Below are 19,688 nucleotides of genomic sequence, written 5' to 3'. Positions count from 1 at the left end.
ATACCCCTGTAGTAAACAGGTTGCCAGGTTATAATACCCCCATAGTAAACAGGTTGCCAGATGATAATACCCCCGTAGTAAACAGGTTGATAGGTTATAATACCCCTGTAGTAAACAGGTTGCCAGATTATTATATCCCCATAGTAAACAGGGTGCCAGATGATAATACCCCCGTAGTAAACAGGTTGCCAGGTTATAATACCCCCATAGTAAACAGGTTGACAGATTATAATACCCCCGTAGTAAACAGGGTGCCAGATTATAATACCCCCGTAGTAAACAGGTTGCCAGATTATAATACCCCTGTAGTTAACAGGTTGCCAGATTATAATACCCCCGTAGTAAACAGGTTGCCAGATTATAATACCCCCGTAGTAAACAGGTTGCCAGATTATAATACCCCTGTAGTTAACAGGTTGCCAGATTATAATACCCCCATAGTAAACAGGTTGCCAGATTATAATACCCCCATAGTAAACAGGTTGCCAGGTTATAATACCCCCGTAGTAAACAGGTTGCCAGATTATAATACCCCCGTAGTAAACGGGTTGCCAGATTATAATACCCCCATAGTAAACAGGTTGCCAGATGATAATACCCCCGTAGTAAACAGGTTGCCAGATTATAATACCCCCGTAGTAAACAGGTTGCCAGATTATAATACCCATGTAGTTAACAGGTTGCCAGATTATAATACCCCTGTAGTAAACAGGTTGCCAGGTTATAATACCCCCGTAGTAAACAGGTTGCCAGATTATAATACCCCCGTAGTAAACAGGTTGCCAGATTATAATACCCCCATAGTAAACAGGTTGCCAGATTATAATACCCCCGTAGTAAACAGGTTGCCAGATTATAATACCCCTGTAGTAAACAGGTTGCCAGATTATAATACCCCCATAGTAAACAGGTTGCCAGATGATAATACTCCTATAGTAAACAGGTTGCCAGATGATAATACCCCCGTAGTAAACAGGTTGCCAGATTATAATACCCCCGTAGTAAACAGGTTGCCAGATTATAATACCCCCGTAGTAAACAGGTTGGCAGGTTATAATACCCCCGTAGTAAACAGGTTGCCAGATTATAATACCCCCGTAGTAAACAGGGTGCCAGATGATAATACCCCCGTAGTAAACAGGTTGCCAGATTATAATACCCCTATAGTAAACAGGTTGCCAGATTATAATACCCCCATAGTAAACAGGTTGCCAGATTATAATACCCCCGTAGTAAACAGGTTGACAGATTATAATACTCCCGTAGTAAACAGGTTGCCAGATTATAATACCCCCGTAGTAAACAGGTTGCCAGATGATAATACCCCCGTAGTAAACAGGTTGCCAGATTATAATACCCCTATAGTAAACAGGATGCCAGATTATAATACCCCCGTAGTAAACAGGTTGCCAGATGATAATACTCCCGTAGTAAACAGGTTGCCAGATTATAATACCCCCGTAGTAAACAGGTTGCCAGATGATAATACCCCCGTAGGAAACAGGGTGACAGATTATAATACCCCTATAGTAAACAGGGTGCCAGATTATAATACCCCCGTAGTAAACAGGTTGCCAGGTTATAATACCCCCGTAGTAAACAGGTTGCCAGATTATAATACCCCCGTAGGAAACAGGGTGACAGATTATAATACCCCTATAGTAAACAGGTTGCCAGATTATAATACCCCTGTAGTAAACAGGTTGCCAGGTTATAATACCCCCGTAGTAAACAGGTTGCCAGATTATAATACCCCTATAGTAAACAGGTTGCCAGATTATAATACCCCCGTAGTAAACAGGTTGCCAGATGATAATACCCCCATAGTAAACAGGTTGCCAGGTTATAATACCCCCGTAGTAAACAGGGTGCCAGATTATAATACCCCCGTAGTAAACAGGTTGATAGGTTATAATACCCCTGTAGTAAACAGGTAGCCAGGTTATAATACCCCCATAGTAAACAGGTTGCCAGATTATAATACCCCTGTAGTAAACAGGTTGCCAGGTTATAATACCCCCGTAGTAAACAGGGTGCCAGATGATAATACCCCCGTAGTAAACAGGTTGATAGGTTATAATACCCCTGTAGTAAACAGGTTGCCAGGTTATAATACCCCCATAGTAAACAGGTTGCCAGATGATAATACCCCCGTAGTAAACAGGTTGATAGGTTATAATACCCCTGTAGTAAACAGGTTGCCAGATTATTATATCCCCATAGTAAACAGGTTGCCAGATTATAATACCCCCATAGTAAACAGGGTGCCAGATGATAAAACCCCCGTAGTAAACAGGTTGCCAGATGATAATACCCCCATAGTAAACAGGGTGCCAGATGATATACCCCCGTAGTAAACAGGTTGCCAGGTTATAATACCCCCATAGTAAACAGGTTGACAGATTATAATACCCCCGTAGTAAACAGGGTGCCAGATTATAATACCCCCGTAGTAAACAGGTTGCCAGATTATAATACCCCTGTAGTTAACAGGTTGCCAGATTATAATACCCCCGTAGTAAACAGGTTGCCAGATTATAATACCCCCGTAGTAAACAGGTTGCCAGATTATAATACCCCTGTAGTTAACAGGTTGCCAGATTATAATACCCCCATAGTAAACAGGTTGCCAGATTATAATACCCCCATAGTAAACAGGTTGCCAGGTTATAATACCCCCGTAGTAAACAGGTTGCCAGATTATAATACCCCCGTAGTAAACGGGTTGCCAGATTATAATACCCCCATAGTAAACAGGTTGCCAGATTATAATACCCCCGTAGTAAACAGGTTGCCAGATTATAATACCCCCGTAGTAAACAGGTTGCCAGATTATAATACCCATGTAGTTAACAGGTTGCCAGATTATAATACCCCTGTAGTAAACAGGTTGCCAGGTTATAATACCCCCGTAGTAAACAGGTTGCCAGATTATAATACCCCCGTAGTAAACAGGTTGCCAGATTATAATACCCCCATAGTAAACAGGTTGCCAGATTATAATACCCCCGTAGTAAACAGGTTGCCAGGTTATAATACCCATGTAGTAAACAGGGTGACAGTTTATAATACCCCCGTAGTAGACAGGTTGCCAGATGATAATACCCCCGTAGTAAACAGGGTGCTAGATTATAATACCCCCATAGTAAACAGGTCGCCAGATTATAATACCCCCATAGTAAACATGGTGCCAGATTATAATACCCCCGTAGTAAACAGGTTGACAGATTATAATACCCCCGTAGGAAACAGGTTGACAGATTATAATACCCCCGTAGTAAACAGGTTGCCAGATGATAATACCCCCATAGTAAACAGGTTGACAGATTATAATACCCCCGTAGTAAACAGGTTGACAGATTATAATACCCCCGTAGTAAACAGGTTGCCAGGTTATAATACCCCCGTAGTAAACAGGTTGCCAGGTTATAATATCCCCGTAGTAAACAGGTTGCCAGATTATAATACCCCTGTAGTAAACAGGTTGCCAGGTTATAATACCCCCGTAGTAAACGGGTTGCCAGATTATAATACCCCCATAGTAAACAGGTTGCCAGATTATAATACCCCCGTAGTAAACAGGTTGCCAGGTTATAATATCCCCGTAGTAAACAGGTTGCCAGATTATAATACCCCTGTAGTAAACAGGTTGCCAGATTATAATACCCCCGTAGTAAACGGGTTGCCAGATTATAATACCCCCATAGTAAACAGGTTGCCAGATTATAATACCCCCGTAGTAAACAGGTTGCCAGATTATAATACCCCCGTAGTAAACAGGTTGCCAGATTATAATACCCATGTAGTTAACAGGTTGCCAGATTATAATACCCCTGTAGTAAACAGGTTGCCAGGTTATAATACCCCCGTAGTAAACAGGTTGCCAGATTATAATACCCCCGTAGTAAACAGGTTGCCAGATTATAATACCCCCATAGTAAACAGGTTGCCAGATTATAATACCCCCGTAGTAAACAGGTTGCCAGGTTATAATACCCATGTAGTAAACAGGGTGACAGTTTATAATACCCCCGTAGTAGACAGGTTGCCAGATGATAATACCCCCGTAGTAAACAGGGTGCTAGATTATAATACCCCCATAGTAAACAGGTCGCCAGATTATAATACCCCCATAGTAAACATGGTGCCAGATTATAATACCCCCGTAGTAAACAGGTTGACAGATTATAATACCCCCGTAGGAAACAGGTTGACAGATTATAATACCCCCGTAGTAAACAGGTTGCCAGATGATAATACCCCCATAGTAAACAGGTTGACAGATTATAATACCCCCGTAGTAAACAGGTTGACAGATTATAATACCCCCGTAGTAAACAGGTTGCCAGGTTATAATACCCCCGTAGTAAACAGGTTGCCAGGTTATAATATCCCCGTAGTAAACAGGTTGCCAGATTATAATACCCCTGTAGTAAACAGGTTGCCAGGTTATAATACCCCCGTAGTAAACAGGTTGCCAGATTATAATACCCCTGTAGTAAACAGGTTGCCAGGTTATAATATCCCCGTAGTAAACAGGTTGACAGATTATAATACCCCCGTAGTAAACAGGTTGCCAGGTTATAATACCCCCGTAGTAAACAGGTTGCCAGATTATAATACCCCTGTAGTAAACAGGTTGCCAGGTTATAATACCCCCGTAGTAAACAGGTTGATAGGTTATAATACCCCCGTAGTAAACAGGTTGCCAGATTATAATACCCATGTAGTAAACAGGGTGACAGATTATAATACCCCCGTAGTAAACCGGTTGCCAGGTTATAATACCCCCGTAGTAAACAGGTTGCCAGGTTATAATACCCCCGTAGTAAACAGGTTGATAGGTTATAATACCCCCGTAGTAAACAGGTTGCCAGATTATAATACCCCCATTGTAAACAGGTTGCCAGATTATAATACCCCCGTAGTAAACAGGTTGCCAGGTTATAATACCCCCATAGTAAACAGGGTGACAGATTATAATACTCCTATAGTAAACAGGTTGCCAGATGATAATACCCCCATAGTAAACAGGTTGCCAGATTGTAATACTCCCGTAGTAAACAGGTTGCCAGATTATAATACCCCCGTAGTAAACAGGTTGACAGATTATAATACTCCCGTAGTAAACAGGTTGCCAGATTATAATACCCCCGTAGTAAACAGGTTGACAGATTATAATACTCCCGTAGTAAACAGGTTGCCAGATTATAATACCCCTGTAGTAAACAGGTTGCCAGATTATAATACCCCCGTAGTAAACAGGTTGCCAGATTATAATACCCCCATAGTAAACAGGTTGCCAGATTATAATACCCCCGTAGTAAACAGGTTGACAGATTATAATACCCAGATGAACAAAATGTCCTCTTTAATGCAACCCTGTCATTAATGCGTTTGTTTTTGAAGCTCGTCTGGAGCAGTGAAATTAAATGTTATATAGTGAGAGTGTGCATTACTGTATTAACACTGTATCTGGTCTTACAGGCTCTGAATGGCTTTGTACTGGTGGTCACAGCTGAGGGACATGTGTTCTATGCCTCTCCTACTATCCAAGACTACCTGGGCTTCCATCAGGTAACTACTATATCATCACTGTAACGACGTTTACATTTGACATTTTAGTCATTTAGCAGACGCTCTTATCCAGAGCGATTTATAGTAGTGAGTGCATACGCCAGGGCTGTGGGAATCGAACCCACAACCCAGCACCATGCTCTACCAACACCATGCTCTACCAACTGAGCCACATGGGACATCACATCACATCTGTAACACAACTGTAACAACATCACATCTCTAACATAACACAACATCACATCACATCTGTAACATATAGTGGTTTGCAACAGTATTCACCCCCTTGGAATTAAAATATATTTTGGGGGGGTTTGTATCATTTGATTTACACAACATGCCTACCACTTTGAAGCTGCAAAATATGTTTTTTGGTGAAACAAACAAGAAATAATAAGAAAAAACAGAACTTGAGCGCGCATAACCATTCACCCCCCCCACCCACCCTCCCCCCAAAGTCAATACTTTGTAGAGACACCTTTTGCAGCAATTTCAGCTGCAAGTCTCTTGGGGTATGTCTCTATAAGCTTGGCATATTTAGCCACTGTGATTTTTGCCCATTCTTCAAGGCAAAACTGCTCCAGCTCCTTCAAGTTGGATGGGTTCTGCTGGTGTACAGCAATCTTTAAGTCATACCACAGATTCTCAATTGGATTTAGGTCTGGGATTTGACTAGGCCATTCCAAGACATTTAAATGTTTCCCCTTAAACCACTCAAGTGTTGCTTTAGCAGTATGCATAGGGTCATTGTCCTGCTGGAAGGTGAACCTCCGTCCCAGAGTAGAGAGACAAGAGTAACATGTTGTTAACCAGGTCAACCTTCAGAGAGACAGAGAGACAAGAGTAACATGTTGTTAACCAGGTCACCCTTCTGAGAGACAAGAGTAACATGTTGTTAACCAGGTCACCCTTCTGAGAGACAGAGAGACAAGAGTAACATGTTGTTAACCAGGTCACCCTTCTAAGAGACAGAGAGACAAGAGTAACATGTTGTTAACCAGGTCACCCTTCTGAGAGACAAGAGTAACATGTTGTTAACCAGGTCACCCTTCTGAGAGACAGAGAGACAAGAGTAACGTGTTGTTAACCAGGTCACCCTTCTAAGAGACAGAGAGACAAGAGTAACATGTTGTTAACCAGGTCACCCCTCTGAGAGACAAGAGTAACATGTTGTTAACCAGGTCACCCTTCTGAGAGACAGAGAGACAAGAGTAACATGTTGTTAACCAGGTCAACCTTCAGAGAGACAGAGAGACAAGAGTAACATGTTGTTAACCAGGTCACCCTTCTAAGAGACAAGAGTAACATGTTGTTAACCAGGTCACCCTTCTGAGAGACAGAGAGACAAGAGTAACATGTTGTTAACCAGGTCACCCTTCTGAGAGACAGAGAGACAAGAGTAACATGTTGTTAACCAGGTCACCCTTCTGAGAGACAAGAGTAACATGTTGTTAACCAGGTCACCCTTCTGAGAGACAGAGAGACAAGAGTAACATGTTGTTAACCAGGTCAACCTTCAGAGAGACAGAGAGACAAGAGTAACATGTTGTTAACCAGGTCACCCTTCTGAGAGACAGAGAGACAAGAGTAACATGTTGTTAACCAGGTCACCCTTCTGAGAGACAAGAGTAACATGTTGTTAACCAGGTCAACCTTCAGAGAGACAAGAGTAACATGTTGTTAACCAGGTCACCCTTCTAAGAGACAGAGAGACAAGAGTAACATGTTGTTAACCAGGTCACCCTTCTGAGAGACAGAGAGACAAGAGTAACATGTTGTTAACCAGGTCACCCTTCTGAGAGACAGAGAGACAAGAGTAACATGTTGTTAACCAGGTCACCCTTCTGAGAGACAGAGAGACAAAAGTAACATGTTGTTAACCAGGTCACCCTTCTGAGAGACAGAGAGACAAGAGTAACATGTTGTTAACCAGGTCACCCTTCTAAGAGACAGAGAGACAAGAGTAACATGTTGTTAACCAGGTCACCCTTCTAAGAGACAGAGAGACAAGAGTAACATGTTGTTAACCAGGTCACCCTTCTGAGAGACAGAGAGACAAGAGTAACATGTTGTTAACCAGGTCAACCTTCAGAGAGACAGAGAGACAAGAGTAACATGTTGTTAACCAGGTCACCCTTCTAAGAGACAGAGAGACAAGAGTAACATGTTGTTAACCAGGTCACCCTTCTAAGAGACAGAGAGACAAGAGTAACATGTTGTTAACCAGGTCACCCTTCTGAGAGACAAGAGTAACATGTTGTTAACCAGGTCACCCTTCTAAGAGACAGAGAGACAAGAGTAACATGTTGTTAACCAGGTCACCCTTCTAAGAGACAGAGAGACAAGAGTAACATGTTGTTAACCAGGTCACCCTTCTGAGAGACAGAGAGACAAGAGTAACATGTTGTTAACCAGGTCACCCTTCTAAGAGACAGAGAGACAAGAGTAACATGTTGTTAACCAGGTCACCCTTCTAAGAGACAGAGAGACAAGAGTAACATGTTGTTAACCAGGTCACCCTTCTGAGAGACAGAGAGACAAGAGTAACATGTTGTTAACCAGGTCAACCTTCAGAGAGACAGAGAGACAAGAGTAACATGTTGTTAACCAGGTCAACCTTCAGAGAGACAGAGAGACAAGAGTAACATGTTGTTAACCAGGTCACCCTTCTGAGAGACAAGAGTAACATGTTGTTAACCAGGTCACCCTTCTGAGAGACAAGAGTAACATGTTGTTAACCAGGTCACCCTTCTAAGAGACAGAGAGACAAGAGTAACATGTTGTTAACCAGGTCAACCTTCAGAGAGACAGAGAGACAAGAGTAACATGTTGTTAACCAGGTCACCCTTCTGAGAGACAGAGAGACAAGAGTAACATGTTGTTAACCAGGTCACCCTTCTGAGAGACAAGAGTAACATGTTGTTAACCAGGTCACCCTTCTAAGAGACAAGAGTAACATGTTAACCGGTGTGAGCAAGGCAAGGTGGAGAGCTAAGCCCACTGCATAACTTGGTAACAATCCACATTTCCATGTATCATCAAAGAAAGCGAATGTGCAACTCAACCACCTGTTAACGAACCAAAATAGGCACGGTGTTGAAGGAAGTGTCTTGTAGCAAATTTGCAGTTGCGCTTCGCCTTTCTCCAGGTAATCATAGTTTGACAATTCCTTATGTAGTCATGACCTTGTCTTCCACAGAGGAAGAGAGATGACATTGTTGTGGATGTACTAGGTCACTCCAAACTGAACTACATGATCTACTGTAGCAGGAGTGCATATAGTACGTATATAGTAGGTACACTACGATCCAAATAGTACGATTCCAGACCCTTAACACAGTACTGAGGCGTACATTTAGAAAAATATGTGGCTATTCTTAAGTAGTCAATGATGTATTAACCCTTTATGAGTTGTCACTCAAGTTGTCACTCATGGACTGTCCCCACCGGGTGATCAGCACACCAGACACACCCAGAGCTTACTGTGTTTCCCTCTTAGGCCATAAATCACAAGACAAACAGTGTTTATAGTTGTTGGATTATAGTTAGGGTTATGGTTCGCTCAAAGCATTTCACATTGGTTTTTCAGTAGAAATGCATTGTTTCAGTTAATTCAGTTTGACCGAGGCAAAATGTATGAGTGCCGTCTGACTGATGGGCTATGTGGCAATGTGATGTTACTCTGTCGGGTTCCAACTTCCAAGAGTCCGCTTTGGCTTTGACCACAAACCTCATAGTTCCTTTTGTTCTGAGAGAAACTTCTAAGTAACAAGTGAATCACATGAAACCAGGAACAAACAGTGTCCAGGGCCCACTTCAGACTTGTGGCTTCAGGGTTTGTTTGCTTAGTAACAGACATGCTTTTGTAAGACTTCATAAGCTCCGGTCCATTACATTGTCGTTATAGTTTTTCAGGGGTGGGCAACACAGTTGCAAGTCCTACTAAAGTCCTATTAGTTGTCCATTCCAGTGGAGACTACAAGTGAAGTACCCATGTCATTAAGAAGCCCTGATACGGCTTGTAGACACCAGTATTATTATGCCTCTACAATAACAATGGAGGCTACAGCCATAGTCATAAACTAGATTTAACTTTGATGGAGTTCAGTCGTTGAGTTTGCCCTCTCTCTTTGTCTGTCTGTAGTCAGACGTGGTCCACCAGAGTGTGTTTGAGCTGATCCACACAGACGACAGAGCCACGTTCAGACGACAGCTTCACTTTGCACTCAACCCCAAGCCCTTTGACCCAGAGCAGGGAGGAGACGGTGAGTGACCTGGAGGGAATGGGTTGTGAACAGTTAGGGTAATTTTTTTCTGTGGATTTTAGTGGAAGTCATCGATTGATGTCAATGGGAGCGTGTTCGAGCTAGGTGTGTTTATTTCAATTTAAGATTTGGCCCATGTTTTTGAGGATAAGCTCTCATTTTACGATCTTCCACCACATTTCTCTGTTCAGGCATGGCGAGCAGCAGTGACATCACCAGGAACATCGTGACCTATAACCCTGAGCAGCTCCCACCAGAGAACTCCTCCTTCCTGGAGAGGAACTTCGTGTGTCGCTTCCGCTGCCTCCTAGACAACTCCTCTGGCTTCCTGGTGAGTCTCTCATCTATAGGGCTGTAGAGAAAACATCCACTTTGTATTGTCACCAGAAAGCACTTCATACACTGTTTTGTGTCAAAAGAACACACACCAGCACTGTTGATGAATCTGACCGTATGATGTGAGTGGTGGATCTTGGCAAAGTTTGGCAAAACTTTTTATACAATCACTATCACTAGGCACGTTTCAGATCAATCTCTAGCTAAGTTTCAGATCAATCACTAGCTAAGTTTCAGATCAATCACTATCACTAGGCACGTTTCAGATCAATCACTAGCTAAGTTTCAGATCAATCACTAGCTAAGTTTAAGAGTCTAACATACCTTTGTTCTCCTCATATCCAGGCTCTGAACTTCCAGGGGCGTCTGAAGTTCCTCCATGGCCAGAGCATGCTGGGGGATGACGGGACGCGCAGCCAGCCCAGGTTGGGCCTGTTCACCATCGCCACCCCTGTCCACACCCCGTCCATCCTGGAGATCAGAACCAAGACAATCTTCTTCCAGACCAAACACAAGCTGGACTTCACCCCCACGGGTGTCGATGCCAGGTGACTCTAAAGGCCTGAAACTAATTCTCACTGGGTCCCAAAAAAAGTTGGCAGGTTTACATTTAGGAAGGAAGTATGCTAGCATTTAATCTAAGTGCCTTGATCAAATGTAGGACTTGATCAAAAGGGAACTGTTTTTAAAATGTCACTATTTCACTTTTCTATTCAACATGTTTGAGGGATGACTTCACAGGTGAACATGATGTGTAATGTGCTGTACTTTCCACTAACGCTAACATGGTGTGGCCTGCCCTGTTGTCTCTCTACAGGGGGAAGGTTGTCCTGGGATACTCAGAGATTGAGTTGTGTATGAGAGGCTCTGGGTATCAGTTCATCCACGCAGCTGATATGATGTACTGTGCAGATAGCCATGTCAGAAGTATGTTTACAATGGGTTCATAATAACTCTCTAGCAATTATTTGTTTGATCATTATTTTTGTATGCTTATCTAATGATATCAATATTTTTCCCGCAGTGATTAAGACAGGAGAGAGTGGTCTGACCACGTTCAGACTGCTGCAAAAGACTGGGTGCTGGGTCTGGGTCCAGGCCAATGCCAGGCTTGTCTACAAAGGAGGAAGGCCCGACTTCATCATTGCTCGCCAGAGAGCTTTACTGTGAGTAATTAATATCTGAAAGTACAATCTCTCTGCATCATCATTGACTGTCATTTCACTGTGTCTCAAAATATATGATTGTATCATTCATTCATTCATATGATTTTCTCTCTCTGTATCCCTTTAGTAATTCTGAGGGAGAGGAGAATCTACGCCAGAGGAAGATGCAGCTGCCCTTCAGCTTCACCACTGGGGAGGCCCTGCTGTATGAGACTGGCCCCACTCTGGATGCCACTGAGTTCCAAACCAACCCCCCAAAAATCTGCAAGGTGGAGTCTCTGGACCCCCAGTCTCTACTGGGCTCTTTACTAAAGCAGGACGAGTCCGTCTACACCCGGCCCCAGGAGCCTCAGCTACCCATAGACCAGGTATTCATGGACAGCCGAGCGCTCACCAACGTGGCCTGTAACTCCTGGCAGAGTAGCATGGAGCCCCAGGGGCCCGACGGGGATGATGATGGTGATAGCCCCAGGGAGGTCAAGCAGGAGGGGGCGTTGGTAGCCATGATCGATGCCCTGGAGAAGATGGCGCAGGATGGGGACCTGTGTGCGGCGCTGCAGGGGATGGACGTGGGTATGGCGGAGCTGATGGAGTGGGAGAGCACCCTTCTCAGGCTGAGTCAGGACTCCAACGGGACCGGGAGCGGGGACACCTCCCTAGAGCTGGATGACATCATGACCAACGACATCTTCTCTTACGTGGAGGAAGCCTTGTTCAAGGAGAGCAGTGAGGGGAGCGGAGGGGAGCTCAACTGCTCCACCATGGTCAACAACAACCCTAACCTGTTCACAGGGGTGCTCGACAACAAAAACCAGGGTGGACCATTCACAGGAGTGGTCAGCCCTACATGTGCCGGACAGTGCAAGCCTGCGTTGCTTGACAAATTCAGCGATGTCCAAAATGGCTCCCCAGTGAATGATCTAAATGGTATCAGCCACAGTCAGGTAACAGGCAACAGAGCAGTTGGTTTGGTAGGACAGAACCAGGCAGGACAGATCCAGGCAGGACAGATCCAGGCAGGACAGAACCAGGCAGGACAGATCCAGGCAGGACCACAGCAGGTGTTCAAGAGCACCCAGAGGCTCTCCCACTTCGACCCCCAGATCCCCCAGATTCCTCAGACGGGCCTGAACATCCCCATCCTGCAGCAGCTACAGCTCAACGACATCTTCACCCCCTCTCTGGAGCTCCCCGAGCTCAGTAACCCACATAGCTCAGGCCAGAATGAGTCTGTCACGTTTAGCACTTGCATGGCTGGATCCTGTGCTCAGGCACCAAACAACCACATGGGAAGCCCTCAGATCATCGCTGGCCAGGTCCAATTTAACCAGCCACTTCCACAGCGTTTCCCTCATAATGGCTTGCCAGCTGTAATGGCACCAAACGGACCAGAGGAGATCTCTGTTCCACAGTCCAACCATCTACCACCTATTCTGGTGGATGCTTGGGCATCTTTGAATCCCAGTAATGACTTTGTTTCACCCCAGATTGTCTGCAGTGCACCATTTCAGTCACTAAAAACCCAGAAAGTGCAGCAGTGGCCCCAGAACCAGCAGCATCAGCTACCACCCCCTGCCAGCACAATGAAGAATGGACACCAATTCATCCCAGACTGTCACAGTCAAGCCACAGAGACCCAAAGAGTCCCTCTCACAGGCCTTTGGCCACAGAACACCAACGGACCGTACCACCAACCCCAGCAGGGGGGATTGGCCAATGGCCAGCCTGCTCCATCCGGCAGCTGCATGTTTGAGAACGTCTCACCCCCCCTCCCCAACAGGAACAGCCACGTGGATTGCACCAGGCTGCCCCCACCCTTGTCTGTATGCCAGAATAGGATGGTGGACCCCCAGGACCAGAGCTACTTCCAGTGGGGCCCCAGTGAGCCGGTGGTGGACACGTCAGCCATCGTCCAGGACAACGCCGGAATCAGCTTCCCGTCTCGCCCGCTGGTGGCCAACATCACCACCCCCGAGAGCCTGCTGGCCATGCAGCAGTACCTTTCTGGATGCAACAGAGTCGGACAGACACAGGTAACTATGCCCCCTCTCTCTGTTGTGGATGGAGCACTGACTTTTTCCTTACCACATAACCTGGTTCTACTGGTCAAGTCACGTGGTTAGGAAAACTCAGGGCCCTAACTAGTTATGAAGTCATATATTGATATTAATAATTGTTACTTTATGAAACACGCCAGGCTCTTTTTGTCATACTTTTCCCCTAACAGATCCCAAGCCTCTGTGTAGTAGACAGCAATGGAACATTCTCCTCACCCCTACTTGTGAATGGAACATTCTCCTCAGCCCCCCTTGTCAATGGAACATTCTCCTCAGCCCCCCTTGTCAATGGAACATTCTCCTCAGCCCCCCTTGTCAATGGAACATTCTCCTCAGCCCCCCTTGTCAATGGAACATTCTCCTCAGCCCCCCTTGTCAATGGAACATTCTCCTCAGCCCCCCTTGTCAATGGAACATTCTCCTCAGCTCCCCTTGTCAATGGAACCATGTGCTTTACAGACCACAATCAAACCAACTATTGCGACTTCTAAACATGAGTCACATGTTACGCTGTAAACATTATGGACAAAAAGAGGAGGAAGCCATCCATGGATCTATCCATCCATCCGTACACATTCAAAGACAACACGCTGCCTTAAGAGCTGCCTCAGGGAGGGTGTCGTGAAGACAAGCCATCTCCTAGTTAAACACACCATTCATCTCCCCATATCAGTGTTTGCAGGAAATACAAGGACTCTTTTGATGAAGCACTTGTCACTTCTGTCAACAACTGAACAAAAAGCAGCAACTTTACATGGAACTGGTTTTCTTTTTTCTTTGTGTTGTCTTCTGTTTTGTTTGTTGTTGCCTTGTCTTTGTTTTTATTACTGTGGAAAAACAGTATCTGTCACAACTTCAATGTTATGAATGAAGTATGAATCCTCACTGGTGAATTTGGCTTGTGTTATAATGGCTTTTCAGGGTCATGCCCAATTCCCAAAATGATTTATATATATTAATGAAGCAGGCCATATTCATTTCTTTTTACGTTTGTTTCTTCTTACATTATAGTTGGATGGTGACAGGACACCATTCAAGTTTTCACTCGTGGAAAAACATACAAAAAAACTGATATTGTACTCAGAGATTAAAAATAAAGGCATAACATCCTCAATTTATGTATGGAGTGTAGAGTTGCAAAATTCTGTGAACTTTCGATAAAATCCCTAATTTTCACAAAATCCCAGTTGGAGAATTCCTTGAATCAGGAGGGAATAAGCAGGATATCCAGAATCCTCCAACCAGGGAAAACCAGGGAATTTATTGAAAGTTCCCGGAATTTTGCAACCCTAATGAAGTGTAAATACAGAAATGGCCTCTATATTATTATAAAGATATTATTGTTTTGATTATGTGAGTGTGTTATGGCTGTGATGAATATGACTGTGTGTACATGGGTGTGTTCCTGTTTGTGTTTGCTTGTTCTGAAGAATGAATGAAGCAGTGTACAAATAGACTTTCTGAGGAAAAAGCAACGTATTTCATTGAAATGTCTGCATTGGTTGCAGAGTAGGCTATAAAGAACCAAATTATGTGCTTTCAGATTATACTCCTTGGTAATGCTTTTGGTATCCAAATGTCATTACAATTTAACAATAGTCTGATGTAGTACGTTTATAATGCTATATCAATAGTATTCAATCCATTTTTTGTTGTTTCTTTGTTTTATCTAAACTTCACTGAGCCATACGCTAACTTGTGGTCATTTTGTTACTTGAGTTTTGTGTTCATAATATCATCTGTGGAGGAAGGTGCATGTTAAGGAGACTCAGGAGACTTACAGTCGCTAGTGAAAGTCGACACACCACTTGCACAGTCTTCACATTCTGCTACCTTAAAATCTAAAAAGGGATTACATCAGATCTTTTTTCCTACCGATCTAAACAATCTACTCCACATTTTCAAAGTGAAAGAAAAATGTATAAAAAAGAAATACAAAACAAAGATGTTTTGATTGCGTATGTCTTCGCAGCCGAGGGTTAACACTTGGTGGAAGCCCCCTTTTTTTGGTAATTCTTCTCTCCCCAATTTTGTGGTATCCAATGTGTAGTTATAATCTTGTCTCATTGCTGCAACTCCCCTACGGACTCGGGGGAGGCAAAGGTTGAGAGCCATGCGTCCTCCAAAACACGACCCTGCCAGGCCTCACTGCTTCTTGACACACTGCTCACTTTACCCGAAAGCCAGCCGCACCAATGTGTCGGAGGAAACACCGTCCAACTGACAACCGATGTCAGCTTGCAGGTGCCCCGGCCAAACCCTCCCCTAACCCGGACGACGCTGGGCCAAACCCTCCCCTAACCCGGACGACGCTGGGCCAAACCCTCCCCTAATCCGGACGACGCTGGGCCAAACCCTCCCCTAACCCGGACTACGCTGGGCCAAACCCTCCCCTAACCCGGACGACGCTGGGCCAAACCCTCCCCTAACCCTAGATGACGCTAGGCAAATTGTGCGCTGCTTCATGGGTCTCCCGATCACGGCCGGCTGTGACACAGCCTGGGATCGAAACCGAGGCTGTAGTGACGCCTCAGCACTGCAATGCAGAGCCTTAGATCGCTGCACCACTTGGGAGGCCCCCGGTGGAAGCACCTTTGATAGTCATTACAGCTGTGAATTATTTGGAATAAGATTAGAGAAACATATACTCATTGTTTATGTCAAAATTGCTTAAGCTCAGTAAATTTGGTTAGGAATCATTGATCGGCAGCCATATTCAAACCTTGTCTCTGATTGTCAAGCAAATTTAAGTCAGGGCTAAGGAACACTCAAGAACACTCAACACCTATTGGTAAGCCATTCTGGTGTCTTTGGCATTAAAATTTTAGTAACTGTGCTGCTGAAAATTAAACTATTCCAGGGTTTTCCTCTAACTTTTTACCTAGGCTTTGCTCTTTTCATGTTTCTTTTGATCCTGACAAACTCCCCAGTCTCTGCTAGTGACAAGCATACCCATAACATGATGCGTCCACCACAATACTTGAACATACAGACGGTTCGTTTTGGATTTTACAAAAGCCTGTAGTTTTTTATTTAGGCCAAAAAGTGATTTATTTGCCGCGTTGTCTTGCAGTATTACTTAAGAGCCTTGTTGCAACCAGAATGGATGATTTGTAATGGATATTTTAACACCGGCTTCCTTCTTTTCACCTTATCATACAGGCCAGTAATGTGGAGTGAATGTAATGTTGTTGATCCTCTGTATTTTCAAGTATTGTGGTGGCAGCATCATGTTATGGGTATGCTTGTCATGGCAGTGGCTGGGGAGTTTGTCAGGATCAAAATAAATAAAAAAGGAGCAAAGCCCAGGTAAAAAGCTAGAGGAAAACCTGCCTCAGTCTTCTGAATGCGTAACCCTGGGATAGAGTTTTACATTTCTGCCGGACAATTACACAAAGTCAAATGCCAAAGACACACCAGTATGCGTTTCCAATAGGTGTTGAGTGGTCCTGAATGGTCCAGTCTCAGTCCTGACTCAAATCTGCTTAAATCAGAAACAAGATTTGAATATTGCTGCGCATCAATGATTCCCAAACAAATGTACTGTGCTTGAGTGATTTTGACAAAAACAATGGATACGCAGTATGTTGCCCTAAGAGTGGTAGAATCTTATTCAAAATATTCACAGCTTTAATGGCTGGTAAAGATGCTTCCACCAATTATCAATTCTGTGGTGTGAAGACATGCAATCAAGACATCTTTGTTTATTTGTAATTAATTAGGAACATTTTCTATCATTTTTTTTTCAATTTGAAAACGTGGCGTAGGTTGTGCACATCAATAGGAAAAAATGTGTAATCCAATTTTTAGATAACATTTTAATGTGAAGGAGTGTGCAGACTTTCACTAGGCACTGTAGGTCCTAGAAGTCTAGTGTAGTAACCATGGTTACTATAGACATGGGACTGGAAGTAGAACTTCCCACGAGTCCACCATGTTGATCAGCATATTCGACAAATGGAACTTCCCATTTAGTCCCATGTCAGTTGATGATTGACAGAAACATGGCAGGTCCTCCATTTGTAAAGGCCCCCTGACACTGAAGTCTCCCGTCATCACTTTGACTCCTCCCTCAAAGGCATCTGAGGCTAAATCAATATGGCTGCCCACCTTTTATTTCCCTTGACCTATTTCCTCATTCTGCTCATATGAAAAGACAAGACAAGACAGTATTTAGACATAAGACAAGACTAAACCCGGCCAACTAGAGGGCCTCTCCTGCCAAACTGCTCTCACTGATTCAGTTCTCTCAGCTCAATGAGGCAGAGGAAGTTACACATAGCAACGGGAGCTGTTATATGTGTTGGTTGTATTCACATTTAGCTTTGCTTTTGAATTGTATTTAGCCACTTTTCCTCATGCTTTTTGCTTCACCAAGCTGATTTATAATATAATGGGTGTCAAGTTTTCAAAGCTGGGTGTTAAGTTTTCAAAGCGCCTGCCTTGAAATGTTGATAAAGTTCCTTGTATCAAAGTTGATATGAAAGAAAGGGAAGGGTATACATTATATATCACCCCTATGGTTGCAAAATTCCGGGAACTTTCAATACATTTCCTGGTTTTCCAGGAATCATTGTTGGAGGATTCCAGATTTCCTGCTTATTCCTTCCTGATTCCGGGAATCCTTCAACTGGGATTTCAGGGAAAAACCTGGGAATTTATTGAAAGTTCCCAGAATTTTGCCACCCTAATCCACCCCCTGCTATATACAGTATCTATTCGTTAAGCTTACTCTTCAAAGGTCTCCGACATCAGGCAGTTGCAGAGTCCAGCATCAATATATTATAAATATTTCAGTTTTTGCATTTGTTTGTCGTATGTTTGGTTATTTCATGTTGTTATTATGTCTCGTGGCCTTACAACATCTGTTAGACATTTACTCTACTTGGAAATATTTGTCTCCACATAAATATTTAATTTAGTGTAGTTCACTTGTATTTAGGCAAGTATAGAGTATGCAATGTATTGATATTTACCAGCTTATGTTGTTACCTTATATTCTCAATTGTCAAATTAATTCTCATATAAAAAATATTTCTAATAACTTACTGACGTGTTACTTGGTCATTATTAAAGTGCAATACTTCTGTTGGACACTGGAGGGCGCATCTTTTTTACTGTTGACTGAATAATATAATCTCAATTATCTATGTAATCAAATATCACCCAACACTGCCCATCCAAAACCCTCTTTATGGATCTGCATGAGTTGAACTTACACCGAAAGGACTTCTATCATCAATCAGTGAATTAGTGCAGGTATGGTGTTATAATGAAGGGATAAAGGCTTCTGTGCTGTGGCAGAGACATAAGAAACAGAGATAGATGGTTTTGATGAGGTTTCCATGGCACTGCAGCCACAGGTTGGCACACAGCCAATGTCGATCATACCATACCAACCAGGGCTACCCGGCCCGTAGGTACCACTCACATTACAGTCCTGGTCTTGGCTCTGACTATTAGTTACTACTCAGTCATTAATCACAGAGAGCAATATTGTTTATTATCTATTTAACTTGCTTTGGCAATGTAAACATATGTTTCCCATGCCAATAAAGACCCTTAAATTGAAAAATGTAATTGAGAGAGAGTTTATTTCACTTTTGTTTATTATCTACTTCACTTGCTTTGGCAATGTTAACATATGTTTCCCATGCCAATAAAGCCCTTAAATTAAATTGAATTGAGAGAGAGGGCATTGTTACAAAACAGACCCCCCCCCCCCCTACCCCCAGATTCACTGAGTCACTATAGGAGATTAGAAAGTGTTTCTGGGTTGAGGGTTTTTCACTGTGCTTTGTCTTCTCATTTACTTGTGTAAATTGGGGGATGTAAACTAAAAGGAACATACAGTAGAGTACAGAATGTAGATACACGTGCTGTGTACATACAGATACAGGCTTAGTATGTGCTGTAGTAGTTTCACCAAAATTAGGTTTGTAGGTTTTATTTATTCACACCAAAGAAAAAAAGTGAAAGTGAAAACAGTACAGATAAATAAATAAAAAACGGTAAAAACGATGTGCAGGTGAGGGTTGGAGCCCAAAAGGGCTGATATGAAAATTACACCAGTTGAGATCAAGATCCCCAAAACTAAACTAACAAATGTCCCATATTTGATTATCTACGTTTAATTTACATCTCTCTACGTACTCTGCTTCAATCAAAGGGAAACAGAGATATCCACTCTTACAATCAGCTGTGCGTAATAATCCCATTTGTTCTGCTTCATTTAGGTGTTCTCTGATTCAGAGATTTGATAACACTTTCATTAGGCCATATGTAAG

The 19,688-nt window shown here is 43.3% G+C and overlaps 1 protein-coding gene across 1 annotated transcript in view; it reads left to right on the top strand.

Moving 5' to 3' along the window:
- The window catches only part of LOC139538999 (aryl hydrocarbon receptor-like), a 104,998-nt gene extending 86,549 nt beyond the window's left edge, over positions 1 to 18,449 (top strand). The window contains exons 4-11 of the mRNA XM_071341643.1: positions 5,488 to 5,577; positions 9,722 to 9,842; positions 10,034 to 10,173; positions 10,524 to 10,726; positions 10,996 to 11,105; positions 11,203 to 11,344; positions 11,472 to 13,377; positions 13,572 to 18,449. Of these exons, the coding sequence (XP_071197744.1) occupies positions 5,488 to 5,577; positions 9,722 to 9,842; positions 10,034 to 10,173; positions 10,524 to 10,726; positions 10,996 to 11,105; positions 11,203 to 11,344; positions 11,472 to 13,377; positions 13,572 to 13,892 (3,033 nt within the window). The 3' untranslated portion in view covers positions 13,893 to 18,449. The remainder of the gene's footprint in view (positions 1 to 5,487; positions 5,578 to 9,721; positions 9,843 to 10,033; positions 10,174 to 10,523; positions 10,727 to 10,995; positions 11,106 to 11,202; positions 11,345 to 11,471; positions 13,378 to 13,571) is intronic.
- Positions 18,450 to 19,688: the final 1,239 nt, after the last annotated feature.

This window comes from Salvelinus alpinus, chromosome 14 (genome assembly GCF_045679555.1).
Source record: "Salvelinus alpinus chromosome 14, SLU_Salpinus.1, whole genome shotgun sequence".
NCBI lineage: Eukaryota > Metazoa > Chordata > Actinopteri > Salmoniformes > Salmonidae > Salvelinus > Salvelinus alpinus.
The sequence above is the reverse complement of the archived record's forward strand: the minus strand, read 5'-3'. Positions and strand labels throughout refer to the sequence as shown.